Genomic DNA, 24211 nt, shown 5'->3' with positions numbered 1-24211 from the left:
GAAGACTAGCAGAACACATCCACAAACACCAACTAGCAGTCAGAAGACACAATGAGAACTCCTTAATCTCACAACACATGGACAGACTCAACCATAGTTTCAGCTGGGAAACTGTGAGCATCCTAAACCAAGCCAAATCCAAAAACGCCAGAGAATTCCTGGAAGCCTGGCACTCAGACAAAGCAGCCATCAACAGACATATAGAGGTAAACAACATTTACATACCATTCAAAAGAGACAATAGAAAAGCCAAAAGACTAGGACACCTCCTCACCAGCAATCAACACCCCAGATATGCAAAAATCAACACTAGGATTAACACCAGATGAGCAATCAAACAGCACGATACACCCTAATCAAGGAACTATTAACTCAGGCAATCAACCAAGCAGCAAGCAACAGCCCGATCAAGGAACTCCCAAAAAGAGAACAACACCCCCACCAACACAAGCAGGGCAAGCCACTGTATATAAACAGAGAACAAGGCCCTCTCCCTGTTCGCACTGAAGATGTTGCCTAGTCTGGCAATGAAACGTCTGCATGAAAACAACAAGGCTCAGAGAGCACCAAGGACTCCACAGTTCAACCCTGAGCTACAAATATTCGCTTCGATTGGTAGAAATTTTAAAGACACCAAGAAAATGCAATGTTTTTTTCCTAGGTTGCCGAGGACAAAGTATCAATAGGATCAATTCCTATTGTATATTGAAAGAAATACTGTATTATCTTTAGAAAAAAGATGAACCTTAACTCCTAAAAGCAAAATCTACATGCATGCATAAGACTATGAAAACAACCACAAGATATTCTACTGTTAAAGTTTGTGGATCATTTGAGAAGGCAAACGTAGCCAACAACATGGCTACCCTTGTCAAACGCATAAATGGCTGACCATTTCAAGGTCTGAAAGCTAAGCAAGATCAGGCATGGTTGCTAGTTGGATGGGAGGCCATCAGAGAATACAAGGATTGTAGGCTAGACTAGGAAACTGAAAAATACCCCAGAAAAAGGTAGTATCAGACCACTTCCATTTTGGTGTGAACAAAGCTACATGGAGGTATCTATGAGGAGTCAAGTGTGACTTGAAAGAGATTGTATATTTTAATCAAAACTCTAGTAACACAGATTGCTCTTTTGGCCATGCCCATTTTGTCCATACGAAAGTTACCTGAACAAACATTGACTATCCATAACATGTACTGAATAGACTACAGATCAGCACTATTCAGGTGGCCGTTTGATTTATTTATTTCCAAAACCATAATGTCTTTTATACTCAATGTAGAATAGGGATAGATATGTCAGATTATTTTTCAACAATGTCAGATATACCTTTTATTTTTTAATAAATCTTCTCCAACCTATTTTTGCATTAAATTTCATTTTGGTAAAGAAAACAAGAACATTCAAATGTCTTTTACTGGAAAACACTTTTTTTCCTTATGTATGTATGCCATTAAATTTTGCTGAGTACTATTTCCTTTGTTTTACTACCATTATAAAAATAATCTATTTGGGAACGAATTTGGCGACAAAGTTCTAAGAAAGATGCATATCAAGTTATGACATTTAGTTTTTATAATAAAAAAAGCTTTCTGTTTTCATGTCAACCTCTTGAATATCAGATTTTCATGCAATCTATCATAACTCAAGACATCAGCAAAGAACTTTTTCCCCTCAAGATGTTTTCCTTCCATGTCACTTAGTTCAGATAACAATTTTATTTACATTTGTCTGTAATTTTCCTTCCAATATACCCATTCCCCAATTCTGTTTGAGACAGACTTACCGTCAGGAAACTGATCTGCATCATCATCAAACATAGCCTCTTTTAAAGCTGATTTATTAAAAGAACCAACACTATCAGAATAATTGTATGGATTATAATCACGTGACCGTGGGGAGGAATGAGGTGGCATAGTGTTAAGTAATGAAGTTTTGTTGTCAAGAGCTGTTCGGCCTGTTTCAGTCACACCACCTCCTGTTCGTAGATCTACTATTCCAGACCCACTGCAAATCTAATAAAGACAGACACACAGACACTTAATAAAAATATACAGGCCATCTGCAGAGCTATATAACTGTTTCAATAGTAGTTATTTTTGATATATTGCCCAACCATTGTTTTTAAAAAAATAAGGTAAGAAGGTTCATTTAATGCAAATGTATTCTTTTTCTGTTGCAGGCTAGTTTGCACTTAAATTAATATACATGCTTAATTTATATCAACAGGTGATATTACCAGTAAAAGTAAACATTTAAAGGAATATTTTACTAACACAGAGAAATTAGCTTCAAAATGAGGACCATTTTTCAAATTTAAGGCTCTCTTCACTGCTCTTTTAATCTTGACTCCACACATTTCTTTTAGGGCCAGTTCCCACTTTCTTTGGGTGATGTTTACCTCAAAGAACATGTAAGTTTGTTTTCTTGCACATGTGCTGAAAAGCAAGCACCCATATGCTGAAAAGCTCTGCACCCATGGCCCCAGAGTTATTTCTAGATCTGGAACTTTTTCCAAAATACTCACTGAATCACCATCTTCTTTTTTTGAATCCCGTTTCATAGGTTCATTCATATCTTCCTGACTGCGGAAGCTAAAGTTCTGAATTGCTTCAGTCACTCCACGGAGAGAACTATATATATCTTCTGAATTCATATTTTCAGAATCGTAATCAAATGCACTGTTGAACAACAGCAATATTGTGAAGCAGTTTTAATTTCAGCAATTGATGGTCCTTTAATGGATATTTCTATGTGTTTATTCCCACACATGACTCAATGGGAATTTAGATGGCTACTTATAGTAGAGCAGTTAATTAGACTAGAAAGAAGCAGCTACCAAGATCTGCTGTCTCATTCTTAAAATGCAAGATGGTAGAGGGAATGTGGGAGTATTTACATACAAAGCATGCCCCCTAACACTGAGTTATTGTCCCTCTTCAAACTGTGGCAAAGCATTGCCAGATTAGAAATTTAGATGAGGGGGAGCTGTTGTAGCAGACTTTAAGATGGGATTAATATTTAAGGAATGAAATATGATCACAAAGAGCAAGTATGGAAGAAAACATTCTGCTGTTCATGGTGGGGATTTACAGAGGGTAACTTGAGCTAAAAAATGAGGCAAATTAATATTTTTTATTTTTTTTAATAAGATATTTGAAAGCACACTCATGAAAGAAAGAAAAAAAAAGGAAAGGAACAAAGAAAGAAATAGGAAAGAGACTTACAAGCTATATAAAATTGAATATGACATTTGAAAGTAAACAAATATTTATGTGACAAATAGCAATAGCAATTTTGTGGGGTTGAAGTTTAAAATATTTTGCCACTATATTTTTCTAAAACCTGAATTTAAACTATTTTTGGAATTAATTCAGACTTTTATTTAAATGTGTTGAAAACTTAATGTTATTTAAATAAATTACAAAGATGAATTAGATCCAGAGCTCTGTGAAATGGCTGATTCTGCAGGGAAAAGCAATTCCCCCCATTTTCTCCTTCCCCATGTAGCCCAATATGCCTACGCTCTTCCCTTCAGGAAAAGCTCTGCTGGATACAAATTTCCTGTCAGAGAAAGCTTTTCTGTTTGTAGAGAGTCAATGCTGGTTCTAAATTAGTATTTGGTATCTTACCTTGGAGATAATGTGTTTTGGGATGTATTGGTTGGTGAAGTGATGGGGCTAGACCAACTAGCTGGTGAGCGTGGAACAGGCCTTGTTAAAGGGCTTCCCATGGAGCCCTGTAATAAAAAAGGGAAAAAAATATTATATATATATATATATATATATATATATTCATATTCCTTATGAGCACACGTAACACAATGCACAGTTTTAAAAAAAGGCTATTAAGTGCATATATGTATGTTAATTCAGCATGCTTTAATGGAAATTATCTCTACCTATTTATCCTAATGGAGAAGATTATATATATACCTGTCCACCATTGCCTGCATTCCGGAGGTGACTGTGAAGCAACTTTGTCGCACCATCTTGAAATGTTTTTGGTAAAGCACCCAACAGCATTGTAAACTCAGGGGTATTGAGTTCAAAAAGGGAAATCAGCACTGATTGTGCAGCCTAGGAAAAATGATAAAGTCATTAAAAGAAATAAGTCAGGCTTGAAAAGGTTAAAGGTGAAAGGTCCCCTGTGCAAGCACTGAGTCATGTCTGACCCTTTGGGGGGACGCTGCTTTCACAATGCTTTCTTGGCAGACTATAGTGGGGTGGTTTGCCATTGCCTTCCCCAGTCGTCAGCTTCTCCAGCAAGCTGGGTGCTCATTCTACTGACCTCGGAAGGATGGAAGGCTGAGGCAACCTGAGCCGGCTACCTGAGAATCCAGCTTCTGCTGGGATAGAACTCAGGTCGTGGGGAGAGTTTTGGTTGCAATACTGCCGCCTACCACTCTGTGCCACATGAGGCTTAAGGGATAATTATTGATAATTTCTTAATTACAGAATTCTAAAATACATGCACATACAATTAAGCTCTTTTTTCTTCCTTGGGCTTCCTTCTAAAACACATCTCTATCAAAATTATTATGGAATTCTAAAATACATGTATATACAAGTAAGCTAACTCTTTTTTCTTCCTCTTGGGCTTCCTTATGGTCCAATAAAGGAATTATTAATCTCTGGGGGGGGGAACCAAATAAATATTTCTATAAAATATTACATAAATTCATTCAATCTTGAAAATGAAATCAGCAAGTACATTTATTTTCAGCTACAACTTTAAAGGATGGCTACAGCATCTGGTCAAAACAAATAGGCTGGGCTTGGACTGTATGCTGGATGACACTAAAAAGGAGTTAAGTAATTTGTTCTTCAGCTTTTTAGGAAACCAGATATTGTCTCAGCAAATTGTGTGAACGAGGTCATCTTGTTACAACACTGGGTGGTGGTGATGTGCAGAGCATGTTTTATGTGTTTTGCTAGTCTGGATTAACAAACTGTATGATCCTGACCATGGTACATGTGAGTTTAATCTGTATTAAGCTCATGAGAATCTAAGGTCAAAACCTTTCTGGTTCAACATAGCCTGGTTGTCATTTAAATGCATAATTTAGCTCTTACCACATGGGACTTGGGAAGCAAAGCATACAGATCTAAACTGTCCCATTCTAGCTACACCCTTTTTGGGGGGTAGGGGGGTGCTTTCAAGTCAGTGTTGACTCCTGACAACTGCCAGCACTACTCCCTGCAGTTTTCTTGGCAAGATTTTGGAAGTAGTTGCCAATGTCTTCTTCCTACAGCTGAGAGAGAGTGACTGGCCCAAAGTTATCGAGTTGGCTTTGAGCCTAAGGCAGGACTAGAAATCACTGTCTCCCGGTTTCTAGCCTGATGCCTGGAAAAGGGATATTCACTATGTGGATGTAGACACAGATTAAGGATTGGGAGGATTCTCGAACAGATTAGACACCATGGTACAAAGTGGTCACCCTGAATCCAGTAGCCCTTGTCATATTGCTAGTTCCAGAAGGCCTCTGTTCTACCTATTAAGCTAGTTCCTGGGATGTGGCCTGATGAGTCAATTACAAAGGTTAACAGTAAGAACAGAATGTCCCAACAACTAGAATTAAATGCTTCTCTACATTTCTCTTCTGCTTTAGCAAATAACCAAAATTTCAACTGAACAGCTGTGTTTGTAGCATAGGCAGAGGTGTATGTTTGAGGAAGGGAGGCAGTATGCATGCATTGCCTCTGAAACCTATTCAGTGACTGAGTCTTCCAAACTAGCCACTGACACATATATGCTACCCAGATCCTGATTCCCAATGTGTGGCTGAAGAGTAGATTGTTCTCTATGATATGTTCCACCCACTTATTTTTGAAAGCCACATAATAATATGAAAAGTTATGTGGACCGGGTTTTATAACTCTACTTCCCAATGAGGCATCATCATGTGTTACATTTCATTCAATGATAGCGAATATATATATTTTAACATGCAGTAAGTTATTATATGACTGTGATTTTTTTCTTGCAAATACTCTAAATAAGTAGATAGTTGGCAACTGTATTGGCAAATATATTTCCAAATCAGTTTAAATAGAAATTTGTATTATTTAAATTCATCTGTTTATATCACATTAGCTCAAAATTCTGTTCAGCTACCATCCTTCACAAAAAGCTGACAAAAAAAAACAACAAAAGCAGGAAGAATTTTTTTTGCAAAATTATTACAGATAATCAATATCATGATATTGAAATTAAAATATTTTAATATAGAATTCAATGTAATAAAAATAAATGAATATTCTTAAGGAACAACATTACTCATTTGAACATAATTTGAAATACCTTCCTAACATCTGAACTTTTAGGTTCTGTTGTCCAAGTGATAATTCGAGATACAGCCAGACGAGTTTCACTTGAATTTACAAAATCTCCTGGGTCCATTTGTTGTGCAAGGGTCTCTATGTATTTAAGGATTGCAACTTTTACCTATAAGAATAAAAAGAATCAAATATACAGAAAAGTACAATACCTAATGGTGAACATACGAAAATGGAATTATTTTTACTTGGGAACCACCTAGCAATGCTACTAGGTTGTGACAGTAATTATTCAGAAATTATATTCTTAGAGCAGCATATCAGTGGATTGGATCAAAAGATCTTGAGCTAGAATCCATGTGAGGTATCAGTAACACCTGTATACCACCTGTATAATTCAAAAGGATATCTTTGGATTCCACATGTGAAATAAATAATTAAAACAACTGTAAAGGTTATCCTGGAGAAAAGGCAAAGAACTACGTCAAATATTTCTGCATACTTAAAGGTTTTTCCTAAATGGCAGCACTTTGATGCTAATTATCAAAAATGTGGTAGTGCCAATAACAGTTTTCCTAGTACCATAAATATATACAAGTCTGTAATGATTTAAGAAAACACTGTTTTTTTAGATAATTTTAGCAACAGCTTTCACCCTGCTGGACAAATTTACCTGGAAGAGATACAGAGTGTTCTTCTTCAATAAACTAAGTGCTTGTAAAAAAAATAGAAGACCATTTCACTTGTGCATCTGCTTATTGGACAGAAAAGATTTAATTCACTGTGTATCGACTGCTTCAAATATTCTGCTAAAATATTCCAATAATCCCTTTTCCTCTGTATACATTTGACATATATTTAGATTTCTGAGAGACATAGGTGGGGAGCCCACTCATGACAGCACCAAATATAATTAGCTTTTCCATATGAAATTGAAATTATTCATATCAATTTCTTACATGACTGTTTTAACAATTTTATCTATTTCCATTATAAAGCTCTCAAAAATAATCTTACAAATGAGGCATCATTAACTTAGTGGAATTTACACAAGGCAAAATAATGTATGATAGCAACATTATTCTTGATGGCTGGGAGCCATCCAGTACAGAGAAGTTGTGCCTGCCAGCAGCTGGATGGAAATACCAAGCTCATGGGAAAAATGTATCTGAACACAGTGTGCTGAGTACAAAGAATGCCACAAGACACTTGCCCTTAGGCCCTATATACAAGTTTTCTACAGGCTTCCAGCTGGTTTTGGTTAGAAACAGAATGGTGGACTAGATGACCAATTCAATTCAGCATGCTATTTTTAAACAATATATATTTTATAATAAATATGTGTGTATACATACATCTATGGACAATAATATTGCTAAATGTAATCTATGAACACCGAACACTGAGAGTTTATTTCCTACCTTATTGCTCCTTTCAAAATATACAGTTCTAGCACAAATAATCTAATGCCAAAAAACAACGTATATCCAATGGGGTTTCTCCAGTTACACTGACTACCAGGAAGCAGGCCCTATGCGGCCAGTTTCATCCTATTTGGGTCTCATGAGATGTAGATAGTCATGTGAAACTGTACATAAAGCCATGACATAATGTAACATCCAAATCGTTCTGCTCTGAGAGCTGGAGGAATGGTGGATTGTATATTTATTTATTTGTTTGCTTATTTATACAATTTAGAAGCTGCCTGATTCCTAATGACTCAAATCTCTACAACAAAAGAAAAGGAAATAACATTCTGACAGCTGCCAAAAACAAACAAAAAAGTGCCATATAAAAACACTATATGCTGTTAAGCAGTGCTAACCCCAAAGAAAATTAACATGTCTGCCAAGAATGGCATCAGCACTATATATAACATAGACACACCAGCACTGATTTATAATTCATTAATAAAAGGTTCCTGAAGGGACAACAGTTTTGGTCTTCATCTAGTTTCATATGTTGAATAGACTCCTTGGTTACATACTTGCTATCTGCACTATTTTTGTTGTTCTCTCCATGCTGCATAGTTCTAATATGAGCACTGTGAAGAATTAGAAGGCACCTTACTACTGTTTTCTTACTTCAGGAATCTAATATAAATTCTGTTTATTCAGAAACAGACAGTTGCAGTATTTTTCTGCTTTCACTTTAGTAAATATTAAGCAGTAGTGTCATATTCCATTAAAAGGAATATTCTTTCAGGCCAATTTTATAGTTCTGGTGTTTCAGATGTTCAGAGGTTTGTGTGCAAATGCCCACACATAATGTTCTCACATCTACAGTTAGCAACATAAAATTTCAATGATTCACATAGATGCAACTTGCAGTTAAAGGGATATTTCAATCACGACAAATATTGGATCTCCCAATATGGTTCCCCCCAATATTAAAAACTTTATTTCTTTATGCTTAAATCTATAGCAAAATCTGAAAATTTACAGTAACAAAATAACTAAAATGAATTTCTCTACAGCCTTTATAATAAATGTTGCATTTTAACAAGTACAATATTTTTGTATATAACTTTGATACCACTGTGTCCAGGAGTAAAAAAGTGCCATCCTGTGAAAAGCAATTAACAGACTAAATGCATTTACTGTGTGCAGGACAAAAGAAAAATGTTGGTTGTATATATGCTTGTTATTTTCCCAAAATGTCTCAGTTTAAACTTTTTACAGTTGCTATATATATGCCCAACTCTGAAGTTTCTCCAACTGGACATCTGCAGGAGAATCGTTTTTGTTGTTTAGATATTTCAGCTATTACATATTTTCAGCCTCCACCTTGTGTCTGAATATGTATCATTATACCATACAATATTCACAATAAAAGCTTAAAGGCAAATGACTCAACTTTTGAAGATGCAAAAACGCTTTACAATAGCAGAAATCTCAGCAATCAATTCTGCTGTGATACTATTAGATCTTTAAAATGAGGATTGGGAAATTACAAACATAAAATTAGAAGAGACTTGACAGAGTGAGTTTGCATAACCAGCTTAGTGTTAGACAGCCATATGATTTTTTTAAAACTGTGTTGGACTTTGTGGATTTTTCATAAGATTCATTGTCAAACGTTTCAAGCAACAGCATAACACTTGGGTATCAAGTGTACAAAAGCATGCTCAAAACTCCTTGCAAAGGTTAGTAGTTGTATATGGATGCATAGAAATATTTTAATGTAAAATTTACATACAATAGGTTAAAAAAGCAATAATGCAGAAAAAAACCTTGGAGCTCCAAAAAGAGCGAAGCTGGTCCTGCAGTGCTGGCTTGACTGTCTGAAATTTTATAAAAACAAAACAAAACAAAACCCACTAATTGAAAACCAACAACACAGAATGTACCACACAAAACAAAATTATTATTGAATGGAATGTCTGTTGTCACACATAACTGTAAAGCTTTACAAGTTTTTACCTTCAGACTTGGTGTTTGGGTCTGGTCAACAGTAAACCGCATTAAAATACTGAACTGAAGATCATTTGGAAATGATTCCCTGGAAAAATGAATTAATGCTGTATTAAGAGTTAAAGTTCACTTCAAAACAGTTAAAGTGAATTTGGAAACTAGACAAGAAAGAAAAAAGGAAACATATGTATTTTGCTTAATATACTTGCCTTAATAGGCAAGCAGTATTAGTGGGAGATAATGTAAAAATTATGGGTTTGTAAATACTGAACATCTTAAAACTGGACAAAGTATTTTGGGCTCATTCCTTTTTAAGAGGTATAGTATTATATATGAATATCTCCAGAGTGAGACAATATTGGTGAAAACAGACACATTACTTTTTCTACATTCTAATATGCTGTCATATATAGCAATGATTATTTGATTCTATTCTAAAGAATGCAAAACTGAAATGCAGAAATATAGATGTAGAAAGTTTAAAATGTGTCTGTTTTCATTCTGACAATCTATTACCTCGTCACATCTAATGCCTTCTGAACTTTTGCTTGCACAGATCCCAACAAGTCAGCACCCATTTTTTTCAGAAGTTGTGTCAGCAACACAAATAGCCAGTCCTGTAGGTCTTCTTTATGGACTTGGATGAAATCTACTAAAGTTTCCAAAAACATGCTGAACACCTACAATAGGGGGAAAAAAAGGAAGGACAAAAGGAAAGAGTAGGGAAGAAAAGGAGTTGACGCTTGCCTGTGTTGAACTCACAAAATAATGTAGTATCACATAGAAGCGGATAGAGGCAATGATACACAGCCAAGCGGGAAAACATTCTCTCCTGTCTCTTGTCAGAATCTGTGATTCAGAAATATTTATGCATTTCTGGAAATTAGTACTTCATGCAATATCACTGAGCAAATAAATGCTGTGATGACTGGCGCAATTCTCTTCTTCCCTCCCCACTGCTTTGGTGTTGTCTATTCCACTGAATTTGGGGAAACTATTTAACCCAGTATGCTTCAAACTGTGCCCCTGATACTAGATCTTTTCATTATGTTTTGTATGAAAAATTCTAAATCTTCCCATCTTCAATGGTGTATCATCTACTGTCATAGATCTTATATTCCCTCATACTGCTCAACCATAATCTTCATCTCTTTTTCATACAAACATGCTATTTTTTGTGCTATTTATCACAATGTAGCATTAATTCAAATAAGATGCTTAGTGTACTCTGAGCAACCATGAAAGATCGTGCCTTCCCATTTGAAAAAAAAAACAGTTTTTGACAGTGTTGCATGCATAGATAAGATGCTGGATGTAGATGAAAAAAGCTAAGATGTCACAACAAATCTTTAGCGAAACACAGACTTGTGACTATCTTTAATACAATGCACTGTAAGACTTGAAGCAAATTTTGAAGAAATTTACTGTCTTTTAAAGGAGCTCTGTGTACCTTATATTTAACTTCAGCATTGTTTATAAAAATGTCAATAAAATGCCTTATGGAAATAGAACATTCTGTAATTGAACAGAATAGGGAGAGAGTGTAATGAAATTTAAAATTGGAAACTTGATCTTCAGTAGTTTTTGGAAGGTATCGCTATGGTATCAAAAATAATACGGGTGTATAGAATCATAAAGGTGATCCAAAAATGATGTACCTGAATCTGGAAACAAGTTGATTAAATAATGTATAGCTGCACAAGGCTATCACCTAATAGGGTAATTTTATCTTTTTCCATATAGACAGTAAAATACCACTTAGATATACTTTGTACTGAGAGAACTAGTCAAACTTTCAAATAATTTTTTTTTCTACAAGACACAGAAAGGAAAAATACTTCAATTTCCTATTTCAAACAAAAAGATAAAAAGACACTTGAGACTTACGAGGTAGAGGAAAAAGAAGCTGAAATGTTTCATTCAATCTATACTCACACTGTAAAATAATTCACCACCAGAGCATTCTACGCTTATTTAAAGTAGTGTGTTCATATGCTGCTATTTGGCTCTTTACTTACTGAATAAAGAAACAAACAAATGTTTAAAATAGTCCTAATCTTGTAGAATATTTAACGAGGACACACAGTGAGTAAATTATGCCCTTCTGTTGAAACTCCCCATTTACAAAAGGTGTTCTCAAACTTTGCAGTCTCTTAACCCCATAAAATGATAAATGAAATTGTATGATCCCCTGCCATGAATAAAAGGAATGATTTCACTGGGGTTAGGGTAGGGCAATAAATCAACAATCACATTTAAAAGGTTAAAAGGAAGGATAAACTTGTTTACTTCTGCTCAATTCCTGAAATGTGGTTTTATCACTGAGACAGCAATTTTCACATTTGTTTTGGGCCTATAGTTGCTCTTTACAGCAACAACAGTACAAACTACAGACTTTGCTGTTGGGAAGTGGGAGCCAATTTTGACAGGGCTCCAGCTATGGGGACACAGGCCATGAGTTGCACATCCAAAGTTGGAGCTCTGTCATAACTCATTCCAGGCTTTGCTGCATACACCTTTAAGCTCTAGTTAAATAGATCCAGATAAAGTAATACCGAAAATCCATGATTTAATGGACTAAGGAGAAGGGGGGTATCCACTGAAGCTGAAGGTCTGTTAAACCATAATGTTTTTTTTTTTTACCCATCCATCTTTCTACAGAAAATAAACAGAAGCCACAGTGATAGGGGAAGAGGTCCTTCTCCACTAAAATGAATGTTGGACTGTAGAATCAGGGAGCAACTCTAATTGCTATGTGTTATTTGGCCACCTGGTTTACTGACTTAACTTCTTTTACTGTAGGTTAGATTGTGTTACATTTGAAATGTGCTAAACCAAGGTTCACTAAATTGAGGTTTACTGTAGTGGAGAATTCAAAAGCCTAGCTTTCTGGATTGGAGGAAAATTTTGAGAGTGCCTTGGACTGCAAGAAGATCAAACCAGTCCATACTCCAGGAAATAAAGCCAGACTGCTCACTTGAGGGAATGATATTAAAGGCAAAACTGAAATACTTTGGCCACATAATGAGAAGACAGGACACCCTGGAGAAGATGCTGATGCTAGGGAGAGCGGAGGGCAAAAGGAAGAGGGGCCGACCAAGGGCAAGGTGGATGATGATATTCTAGAGGTGACGGACTTGTCCCTGGGGGAACTGGGGGTGTTGACGACTGACAGGAAGCTCTGGCGTGGGCTGGTCCATGAAGTCATGAAGAGTCGGAAGCGACTAAACGAATAAACAACAAAAGCTTTCTGGAAATAACTTCCACTAACACAAGGATGGGCCATACATAATGTTGTTTGTACAGCTGGAATGGCAAAATGGGCTTGGTCTAATCACAAATGTGAGCAGGGCTTGGTCTAGGGACACAGCAGTGGGGGAAGGAGTTTTTTGGATTTATCTGTGATATGCCAATTTAAGTTTTATAATACTTTTTTCTGGGGCTTCTCACCTCAAAATGGCACAAAAACTATTCCTTAGTTTTCTAGGATCATGGTCAAAAGGGTCTCCAAGGGCCACAAAAAGGAGCCTTCAGGGTGCAGGTTATCCATATCTACTCACAAAATCAATGCAATATTGAATAAAAAGAATGAGCAAAAAAGTTGGATTCAGACCAAGTTAATTCTTAGTATCAGTGTAATTCAACTGAATTATGATCATTATTTTATGCTGATTTCAATGGGATCTATGTTCAACTAAGTCAATCTAGCTCCAACCCATTGTTCATGTGATGCACTTAACAGCATCAGAAGGTATCATTTCATATAAAGCATCAACTGACTCCACTGCATGTTATGTTGTTTTTAAGTTGAAGCATATTGAAAACAATACAAGGAGCTGAATTTGCCCTCAATAAAGAGGTCTTGATATTTAAACATACCAACTTACCACACCTCATGTTCAAAACTAGCAAGACCTGCCTGCCTCTGTCTAACAATGTTCTTCTTTCATAATATTTACTGACTATAAATCAGTTAAATGTAAACATAGTTTATTCACTGCTCAGTACTGCATATTTTCATGGTATTTTGCAGAAAAAATATAGGCATTCAAGATAAGGGACACCCAAAAGGTTATGTGAATGTATTTTAATATCTCTATCTCTATCTTCATTCATTCATCATTCATTCATTCATTCATTCATTCATTCACTCACTCATTCATTCCTGAAAACAAATCTAGACAAAAATCTGAAACTGGACTGTGGAAAAAAAATGTTTTAGATTTTTTTTCTGATATGGATCTTTACTTAGATGATATGAAATTAAGATGCGCCAGTCACCACAATACACAGTAGCAGTGGAAAAACAAAAGGCAAGTTAATTTGTATACAAAAGCATTTCAGGATAATTTGTATAGCTGCAGGAATTTTATAAGTGCAAAAGCTACATTTTACAAACATTCTTATAGGTATAAAGTAGAGGGGGAAAAGGTTAGTATTGGTCATGCAGCAAGGTTAGGGTTCCAACAAATACTGAACCAACTTACTCTCTATAGAGAGTTCCAACACAGGGGACGGCATGCAAAAAGAAAAAAGGGGGGAAGGATGGGAGGGAAGGGGAGATAAAACACACAAATTAGTTGCCATCTGCATAGTTCCTGCATGAGAAAATTATGATACAAGGATTTATATGTTTTAAAATATTAACACTTGTGAAATCAAATTCCTAAGTAGTAGATAAGTACAAATCTACCTCTAGCTGCCTCCTCCACTTTTCTCTTTTCAAATCAAATCAGAAGAAAAATGCTTCTTTTTGTGAGCAATTTTAAAACATGTGGCTGTGCATCAGTTCAAGAACTGCACTTTAGTAAGTTACAGAACTGTAACGTATGCATACCTATTAAAATCACAACATCTTACGTGGATCTGGATATTTTGGATATCTTACAGATACAAGCATAACAGAACTGAAACCAATCATTTTCTACTGTAGCAGCTTTCTGCAGTATTTACAAGCTTGGACAACTCTGACATGGTGCTTCAAGTAATAGAATTTTAGTTACTGCTGTATTAAAGCCTAAATATTTTAGTGTATGAGGTACCCCAGTGGGCTCCTAAAACAAAGTGCCATTATAGACAGATAAGTGAGTAATATCCTCACACACAGCCAAAGCACTTATAAAAAAAAATCTAGAATGATCGCTATAAACAGGTTAAATTAAATTAAATGTACATACCTAAGCCTTATATCTTTAGCAAACGTAACAGAAAAGCTCACTGAAGTTAAAATGTATTCATAAATAGAATAATCTATAAATTTAAAATTTACACTAAAAGATGCAGAACTTTTTCAATGAACTCAAATACATCAAACAGATATTAAAATTCAGCAACTTTGTTCTCAATAGTTGTTCAAATATTTATTCCTGGGGAAAAGTGGGAACAAATTGAAAATGATAATATCTGAGGCAGAGTGGAGATGAGCTGTTTCTTGCAGAAACCATAGGGTTGGCTCAATTTTCATCCTACATTTCTTCTACACTACACACAGCAAGATTAGAATCAGTCCATAGGTTGTACTTTATTTCCTCTCTAATTCTTCATTCTTCCTTCACTCACACAGCAAGTAATAATGGAGTTAAGGATTTACAACTGCTTAAATATGAAGTCTTTCTTAACCCTTGATATAATATATGCACTACCCTTCTGGGGTGTAGGGGAAGAAATAGGTTTTAATACCCACTTACTGACCACCTCTCTAAAATAGATACATCAAACTTAACTGTATTACAGCCTTCATATATTGATTTTATTACTCCATTGGCACAGAGCTATTTGCAAGAAATAATCCCAAAGTGAAAAATTAGGAAGTTATATTGAGTATTGGAAATCAATATATTATTTAAACATAATGAATTATTTTAACCTAGCAAATGGTTTCTATGACTGTGATATTAAACAGTCTAGAAAAAGATCACAAGGCTCATAATTATTCAAAATTTGGCCCTGAATAAAAAAAAAAATGGCTTATTAACTGTCTTAATTTGAAGCAGGCTATCAGATGGGCATTTTCAGTGGGTATATCCCATGTATTATTAAAATTAGACCCTAGTCTACAGAACAGTATCTCCTTAATTAAAACCAGTATCTTTAATTAAAAACAGCTTCCATAAAATGATTTCAAAAATGGTATGTTATCAGAAAGTTATACTGGTGCTATCACCGACTACATTAGTTGATAATAAAAGTCACAAGATATCAAATGACTGTAATTGTTAGGAATGGGATCATGCAGTAAAATATTTTTTTCCTGAACTACTTCTGGGTTTTTAATATTTTCAGTTAGCTCTAACTTTTCATTAGAACCACATCACCATAAATAGAATATTGATGCACAATGCATTTGTGGCAAAAATAAAATGTCTTATAGCATTTACAAAAAACTAATGTATGGCCTAAGCTTCTATGAATTGGAGCAGAATGTCATGGGTCACTCATCCTAAAAGTGGGGTGACCTTTGAGGAAAACAAATGTAATATTAGTAGAAATAAGATGCGGCATACTTTACATAGCTTCATGAGTTCTTACAAAGTAACACTCCTACAAGTACAATACTTGCAAGACAAAATATCAAAATGCAACACTGGTGTTTACTGTGATGGGTGTTTTCCTGGCTTTGGATATGGAGGTCACCAAGTTAGGTTAACTCCCAGTTGCTCAGAATGCAAGGAATAATAAGATTTAATTATAACCCCTCTCAGGAATTTCTATACTGTGGCTAAATTGACGTAGAAAAGTGGATCATAATTAAATAATGAAATATAAATACAGAACAGGAACAGAGCCAGTTGGAAGTTTGTTTGGTGTGACACTGAATTTAAACTTCTGATTGTCCTTAGAAGCAAAATGATGTGAAAAGAAGATGCTATGGCACTCTTTTCACCAACAATAACTCAGCAGAAATGTGAGTGTCAAGCTGATTGACACTAATTAAAGCAAGCAAGTCCAGCAAGTTGTGTATCTGGTGAGTTTGTTGATGCCAGTGCTATTTTCATACAGAGCTACTGAATCAAGAGGTGACTAAACATAAAGTTTTGTAAGCTAGTCTAAATAAAGACTTATAATATCATAAGGGTGACAAACATCCTGAAAGCTTTATAACTGCAAACATCAGACGGAACACTGGAAGCAAGGACATTTACTACTTCTGGCAGATAGCTGGGTTTTACTGTGGCTTTCATTTGGTTTCCATATTAGATTGGGCTGGATATTTGTCTCCTTTCAGAGGAATCATGTGTTATCACAATGATGTGACTATATTCTTTTCAACCAGATTTATGTACAATAATACTCTTGCCATGAGAATTGGGTCATGATATAATAGTTTCTTTACCTGCATTAATATAAACACAGCTCTGACTTCTCCCAGGAATTCTTAAAAAAGAATCTTAGGTTCTTCAATTGGACAGTGGAGCTATTGAAATCTGGACAGGACCAAGGTATAGTAAGCCGCTGAATTTCATAGGGGGACCAAGGTAAGTAAGTCTATGTTATTTGAAATGCCTTGGAATCTGAGAGGATTGAAGCTTCTATGGGTACTTGGCAAATAAATTGTGATCTGATGGAAGACCCAGCCATGGAATAAAAAGAGATTATTATTAAAACAGATGGAGCTCAATGATTCTGCTGAGGCAGACCTTTATCTGAAGAAGAAAGTGGTGGTAAGTCCTTAAATGAGAACAGAGCCCACTAGTAAATATAATTGATTTAGTTTCCAAAATCTAACATTTACCTAGTCATTCTTTAGGATTTAACTTTTTCTCCCCTGAGGCTAGGAAATGTGGATCAGAGAATTTCACTCCCCAATCCAGTTGGGCAGTGGAAAAGACTATGACAAGGCTGTTTATTTTTAATCCTGCTCTTAAGAGCCTCCTCTTCCCTTTAAATCTGAAAAGTGGGAAAGGAGATGTATTGGTAGAATGTGGAGAGAGGAACATCTAATCTTTTAATGGGAGTATATGTGCCTTTTGTCCAGTTGCTCATCAGGATTGTCGCTTAAAGCAAGAAATGTAAAAGTTGCTAGCTGTCCTGGAAAGCCTTTACCTGGAAAAAGAAGCCTGCTTTGTTTATGAAATCTTTTTCACATCAACATTGGTAAAAGCTACATTAAGAGTCAGTTTGGTATAGTGATTAAAGGTGCTGGATAGAAGTTGGTTCTAGTCCTGCTTTAGGCATATCAGCCAGTTGGATGACTTTGAGCAGTCACTCTCTCAGAACACTAGGAAGAAGGCTCTGGCAAACCACTTCCAAAAATGTTGCCAAGAAATTGTATGGACTTGTCCTGTGTGGTAGTCAGGAGTCAAGAATGACACAAACACACGCGCACACACACAGTCACACACACAGAAGAAAGAAAGAAAGGAAGAAAGAAAGGGAGGGAGGGAGGGAGAGGGGGGGGAAGTATCAATAGCTCTTTGCTGCCATCTGATGGCCAGTGAAAGGAATAATTTCAGTTTCTACTTGATATACAAAAAAAATCAGGAATTAGCAGTTTTTCTGACTAACACATTTTATTAAAAAGCATGTTTTTCTGCAGCTCACTTCACTAGATGCATAACATCGTGTGCATAGCTACAGCTCACAAAATCTTATGTCTTTTAATAACATTTGTTAGCTGGAAAAGGTGTTACCAGACTCATCCTGAATTTTGACTACCACAGACCAGCAAGGCCCTCCTTCTGCAATGCCTACTTGATAAACATGCAAACCGGTGAGGTTGGAGGCTGCTGCAGGAGGAGGGCAGGAAGCTTGAAAAGCCCCAACCTGGATATTATGGCTTCTGCTGAACAGAATCTCAAATAATTGGACTTGGAGTCTTTGATTGCGCCACTAATATCTGCATTCATGCACTAAAAAGACTCACAGCAGGAATTCCCTTCTTGGCTTGGCCAGAAGATACTAACTGCTTCTTTTGTCTCTTTCTTCAGCAGATGCTTCCTTCTTGGTGTTACAGAGAGGCAAAATAAGAGAAAGAAAATATCCATTATGTATAATTATTAAAAAGAAATTAGAAGACTCCAAAAACAAGGGGGAAGAAAAATGAAATGAAGAACTGAATTGAAAAGAGGAGGCCTAAAAAAAGACAACAAAATGCTTCAAAGGTGAGAGAAGTCGTGTTTTGTATCTGTTCTAACTAAGGAGAAGACAGGAGGAACTTCTGAGAAGGTACAGCACAAAAAGCTGAGTTACACAATTTCTTGCTTCTGAGCAAGCTGGAAATAACCCACCTTATACATGACATAATAGTTTAACAGAATGATTTCCAGGGTCTCAAGTCACTGCTAGTTAAAGCAACACATCATTTGCCTGTATCTTTACAGATACCTTGCATGAGTTAAGTCCTTTTGAGGCTTTTACATTAGCATACAATGGTGTGTGAATTAAAACACAGCAGCAAGCTCCACTCCACACAGATATACATTATTTGTACAACTACTGTATATACCTGGTGAGGTCTTCCCTGTGAATTTAGAAACCCTGGACCTGAAAAATTGCAGAAGACCAGCAATACTCGCAATCCATAGGCCTGGAACTCTTCTTTTAGTTTTGTGAATGAAGCAACTCCCATGATCAAAGCTTCTAGAATTTTAATCTATATTATACCTAGCAAATCATCATAAATGATAAAATGCAAATACATACCTTGCTATGAGGATCAGCAAACATCCTTGTGAAGATTTCACACAACCTTTTTAATTCAACACGACTGCCAAAATGACAAAATATTAATTTAGTAAAACTGCAGAGAGATGTGATGAACAACTTTAAAAAGAAATCCATGTCCTAATTTATTTAAAAGTGTTTGCAAATCGGCTTTTTAAATAGAATTTGTTAATGATCTTATCAAATGCAAAGAATTTAAAGTACCATTACACTGTATTTCTTATATACAGAATATTCCAGTTTTAATCCTAAAAAAATGAGATATTTGAGAATATTTGACAATGAGAATTGTCCAGAAAGTACAGGTAGGATTGAAGTTTTAATTTACTGCATAGCTGCAGATGTCCTTAAGGAAAATAACAGCCTGGAATAAGTGGGGGCAAGATTCAAGCTGATGTTTTTGAAAGGAAAAAGCTTTATTTCAAGGCCAGTACTGAAAAAACTTATTTGAGCAAAACTAAATAGAAGGTTACGAGGAGGTAGAAAAGCAATATGCAGAACAGTGCAAAGAAGACACAAAACACTGTTGTTCTTTTCCCAGACTTCATCTATTACATAAAAACAATCCTGAAGGACCTTCCAGTTAAAAGAAGCATCAACCTGATGCAACATTTAATTGGCAAACTGATGGATTGTGTACATCCTATTTTGCAATTGGCCTGACAAATGAGAAGACGAATTCTTATCATCATCCTTCTAGGCACTTTTACTTCTCTAAAAATGGCTTTTTATAAGCTCATTTTGCCCTTTCTCAAGACTTTATGAGGTGCTCTTAATACAACAATAGGAAGGCATAAAAGTTATTCCTTCAACAACTTTCCATGACTCCCATAAAGATCCTCATTATTATTTCTATTCATGCTGCCCCTGAGCCATCAAGACCCTCACTGAAGTCAGGAATTCAGAATGGATCCTTGATTCATCCTTCACGAAATGGAGAATATTGGGTCATGTGAGTAACAGTTGCAAACTCTTGTGTTGCTAAAACAAATCAGCCAGTTGCCGGGTGCAGGCTCTTCCCCCTCGGACTGACTCTAGGCTCTTCAATAATGATTAAATCAGTCAATGTCACAGGACTAATTAAATTGCTTATAGGTTTGGGTAGCACTATTCCTTCATCTCCTTTCCCAGGACTGAAAGTTAACTTCCATGCTTTGTTGCTTCTTCATTTTCACAGTTTAGCATTTTTGTTCTCAATATCTGGGTATCTCAGGCCGTCTCTCTGAAAAACTTAATTTCATAGACTAGTTGGGTAGATGAGATATCCTTTAGGGCTGGGTATGTTAAATGCAAATTTACCTAATTGATGTAATTTATTATGCATTTATATGATTTGAGTAATTACATAATTATGGAAATTATGTAGATTATATCAATTGTCTAGACTGCTTGAAAAACAACGGACTGAAATCCATTCCCACAAAGTTTAAATACTGTATTTGTGATCAGTGACTTTCTGACAAGATGCTTTAAAAAGAAAAGGAAATAATGTAACAGTGCCTTTGAGTACTGATTGCAAGATAATAATTCCACCTATACTGCCAACTGGAGGTTTCTGCCATGCAGAGAGAGAGGGGTTGGATTAGCTTTGTCTACCCAAGTACTGCCACTCAAGCAATCTCTCATCTGCACAGCAATAAACTCAGAGAGTTTGCTCTTCCCTCCTTGTCTGCGCTACACTGAATCCTCTTTCAAGATGGCAGTCAAGCTTAGAAAAATACCTTTTATTGTTACTGATTTTTTTTTCTAAACTTAAATGCCACAGTGAGGAGTGGAATCTGTGTGTGTTTGAAATCCTAAAACGCAATCCTCCTGAAATCACATCTGTATGGAAATTAAACATAATTTAATTAAGTGCATGTATTTAAGTATTTAGCTAGGGCAGAGGGAACAGAGTCCAGCCCTGTTCTTTCTGTTGCTGCTGGGCTCTGCAGCCGCCCAGGCATACACCTCTCACAGGGTCTTATTCAGGATGACATTCTGGAGGACTTGATCAGACAGCTTATAAAATGACTTGTGGTTTCCTGGCTGGATTATTAGATTGGAAACCCACTCCAGGCTGGGACTGGGGGTTGAGGGAGTAGGACAGCAGTGGGTTGTTCTTGCACTAGCCCTGGGTAGCGGTTAGGTAGGGGCTGTTGGTCTGATTGGATACTTGTGGCATCATGGTACTCTGGGCTGCTGAGTGCCTGAGAGCAGGAGCAGCTGTGTTTGCAGCTGTATGGGAGGGGTGTGGGTGGTTGTTGGAGGGATTCTTTGGCCAGGAAGGGGGAGGATGGTGGTCCGACACATACTGGAGATTGCACATTGGATCTAGTTTATCTAGTTTTTGCCTTGGGGCAAGTGATTTGCAGTTGGAGTACATAATCATCAGTCCTTTGTCATGGCCAGATCACTCTGATAGCTTTTCAGTTTGCTGGTACTGATCCCTCCCTCCCCCTGTGGTCTGATGGGTTCCCAGAAGCATGCCTTCTCTGTGACAATGCAAGCCCTCTGGAATAACCTACCAGAGATTTGAATGTTCCCTGCCCTGCTCTCCTTCAAGCGAGTCTTGAAGACCTGGTTCTTCCCCTCTAGCTTTGGGCTAAAGTGAGTGCAGGACTCTTCTGGGATGGTGTGTATATGAGGTTGGTTACAGATCGTTCCCCCCAGGTTAACCATTGTGGTTTTTTGATTATTTTTACACTTGATTTTTTTTGTTTGTTGCCTGAAGTCATCTAGAGTCAGGCAGTCTTATAAATATTATTTGAAGATTATAAATACATGTTCTCTGCTGAAAGCTACTACCAAGATTGTGACTAAAGTCTGCATTATTAATACAGTATATGCTAATGTTACAACTGAGTACAATGAAAATAAATTTCTTACCTTAATGTTCTCTGATTTTTTAATAAATTTTGTAGACCAAGAAGACCTTCTTTTCTCTCTGACCAGTTGGAGCTTGCACAGCGGTTAAGGACTTCAGCGACATCTTCTGTCTGTCGCATATAGGTGGGTATAGTGCCATTCCGTGAGCTATATGATCTTTCTGAGCAGGCACTGGAAGCATCACTGTTAGCATCATCATCAGAGTACATTCCATATGATTCATACCTCCTTCGAACTGGCTTTTTCTGTGATACAGAGAAAATCATGAGATAAACAATGGCAAAATACCATCCTTTATGAGTCAGTTCAGATGTTCAACTTCCCAGATCCTACTACTATCTTCAGGCATCACTAAAAAAAGAAGTACTTATTGTTATTTACATGCAAAAGGCAGTATCTAAACCAAAGATAAAATGTATCTAAACCAAAATGACAATCTCCCCATATCATCATTATAATTGCTATAGTTGAGATAAAGCTGCAGCAGATGTTCTAGAGATTTCACATTATAGCTATGTTGATATCACTGAGTATATTCCAGCCAGTACACCAACTTGTCCTGCTGGGGCTGCATTACTTTTTTTAAAAAAGCAAAGACACAAATATTTGGAACTTACTTTAATGTGAGATGCTCTATAGTGCAAAAGAACAATGACATTTAAACCCACGTGGACTTATTTAGAAACTTTAGGTAATTTAAAACATTTATGCAGAACATAATGCCTATTTATCAAAATAGTGTTATGTTCATATGTTAAAAAGTTTGGTGTATACACACACACACACACACACTAATAGGGAAACAATAATAGTTATACCTTTGTCCGTATGTCTCCTAAGAGCTGAGAGCATTAATTTATAGAAAAAACATAAATGTTATGAATATAAACATTGAGTAGCTTGTTAGCAGATATACTATTTGAAATTACTAAGAATTTGATATCCTGTCTACTGATGACCGTTATTAAGCAGGTAGAATCAGAATATATACAGTACTGTGCAAAAGTTTTAGGCAGGTGTGAAAAAATGCTGTAAAGTAAGAATGCTTTCAAAAATATATACATATATTGTAATTGCTTATGTTTATCAATTTACAAAATGCAAAGTGAGCAAACAGAAGGGAAATCTAAATCAAATCAATATTTGATGTGACTACCCTTTGCCTTCAAAACAGCATCAGTTCTTACACTTGCACACTTTGTACACTTGCACAAAGTCAGGGATCTTGTAGGATTAGAGTCAGGTGTATGAATAACAAATTATACCAAGAAGGTGCTAATGATCATCTATTTCATATGTAGGTTGAAACAGTCATTAAATGAAACAGAAACAGCTGTGTAGGAAGCTTAAAACTGGGTGAGGGACAGCCAAACTCTGCTACTAAGATGAGGTTGTGGAAGACAGTTTCATGTCACAGGTCATAAACCATGGCAAGACTGAGCACAGCAACAAGTCACAAGGTAGTTATATCGCATCAGCAAGGTCTCTCCCAGGCAAAAATTTCAAAGCAGACTGGGATTTCAAGATGTGCTGTTCAAGATCTTTTGAAGAAGCATAAAGAAACAGGCAACGTTGAGGACCATAGATGCAGTGGTCAGCCAAGGAAACTTAATGCAGCAGATGAAAGACACATCATGCTTCCTTCCCTTTGACACTGGAAGATGTCCAGCAGTGCCATCAGCACAGAACTGGCGGAAACCAGCGGGACCCAGGTACACCCATCTACTGTCTGGAGAAGTCTGGCTAGAAGTGGTCTTCATGGAAGAATTGCGGCCAAAAAACCATACCTCCGACGTGGAAACAAGGCTAAGCGGCTCAACTGTGCACAAAAACACAGGAACTGGGGTGCAGAAAAATGGTAGCAGGTGCTCTGGACTGGTGAGTCAAAATTTGAAATATTTGGCTGTCGCAGGAGACAGTTTGTTCGCCAAAGGGCTGGAGAGTGGTACAATAATGAGTGTCTGCAGGCAACAGTGAAGCATGGTG

The 24211-nt window shown here is 36.4% G+C and overlaps 1 protein-coding gene across 19 annotated transcripts in view; it reads right to left on the bottom strand.

The window, feature by feature from the left end:
• The window catches only part of CLASP2 (cytoplasmic linker associated protein 2), a 142469-nt gene that overhangs the window by 10073 nt on the left and 108185 nt on the right, over positions 1-24211 (bottom strand). For 7 of the 19 annotated variants that reach the window (XM_063304107.1, XM_063304111.1, XM_063304121.1 and 4 more), the window contains 10 exons: positions 23044-23067; positions 22226-22470; positions 19337-19400; positions 10211-10374; positions 9704-9782; positions 6307-6450; positions 3939-4082; positions 3636-3742; positions 2531-2684; positions 1790-2018 (listed from right to left, as the gene is read on the bottom strand). In XM_063304107.1, coding sequence (XP_063160177.1) covers positions 1790-2018; positions 2531-2684; positions 3636-3742; positions 3939-4082; positions 6307-6450; positions 9704-9782; positions 10211-10374; positions 19337-19400; positions 22226-22470; positions 23044-23067 — 1354 coding nt within the window. Of the gene's footprint in view, positions 1-1789; positions 2019-2530; positions 2685-3635; positions 3743-3938; positions 4083-6306; positions 6451-9513; positions 9565-9703; positions 9783-10210; positions 10375-19336; positions 19401-22225; positions 22471-23043; positions 23068-24211 lie in introns of all 19 variants that reach the window. The other 12 variants (XM_063304110.1, XM_063304109.1, XM_063304113.1 and 9 more) reach the window with 3 other exon arrangements.

Source organism: Candoia aspera, chromosome 4 (genome assembly GCF_035149785.1).
Source record: "Candoia aspera isolate rCanAsp1 chromosome 4, rCanAsp1.hap2, whole genome shotgun sequence".
NCBI classification, from domain to species: domain Eukaryota; kingdom Metazoa; phylum Chordata; class Lepidosauria; order Squamata; family Boidae; genus Candoia; species Candoia aspera.
The sequence above is the reverse complement of the archived record's forward strand: the minus strand, read 5'-3'. Positions and strand labels throughout refer to the sequence as shown.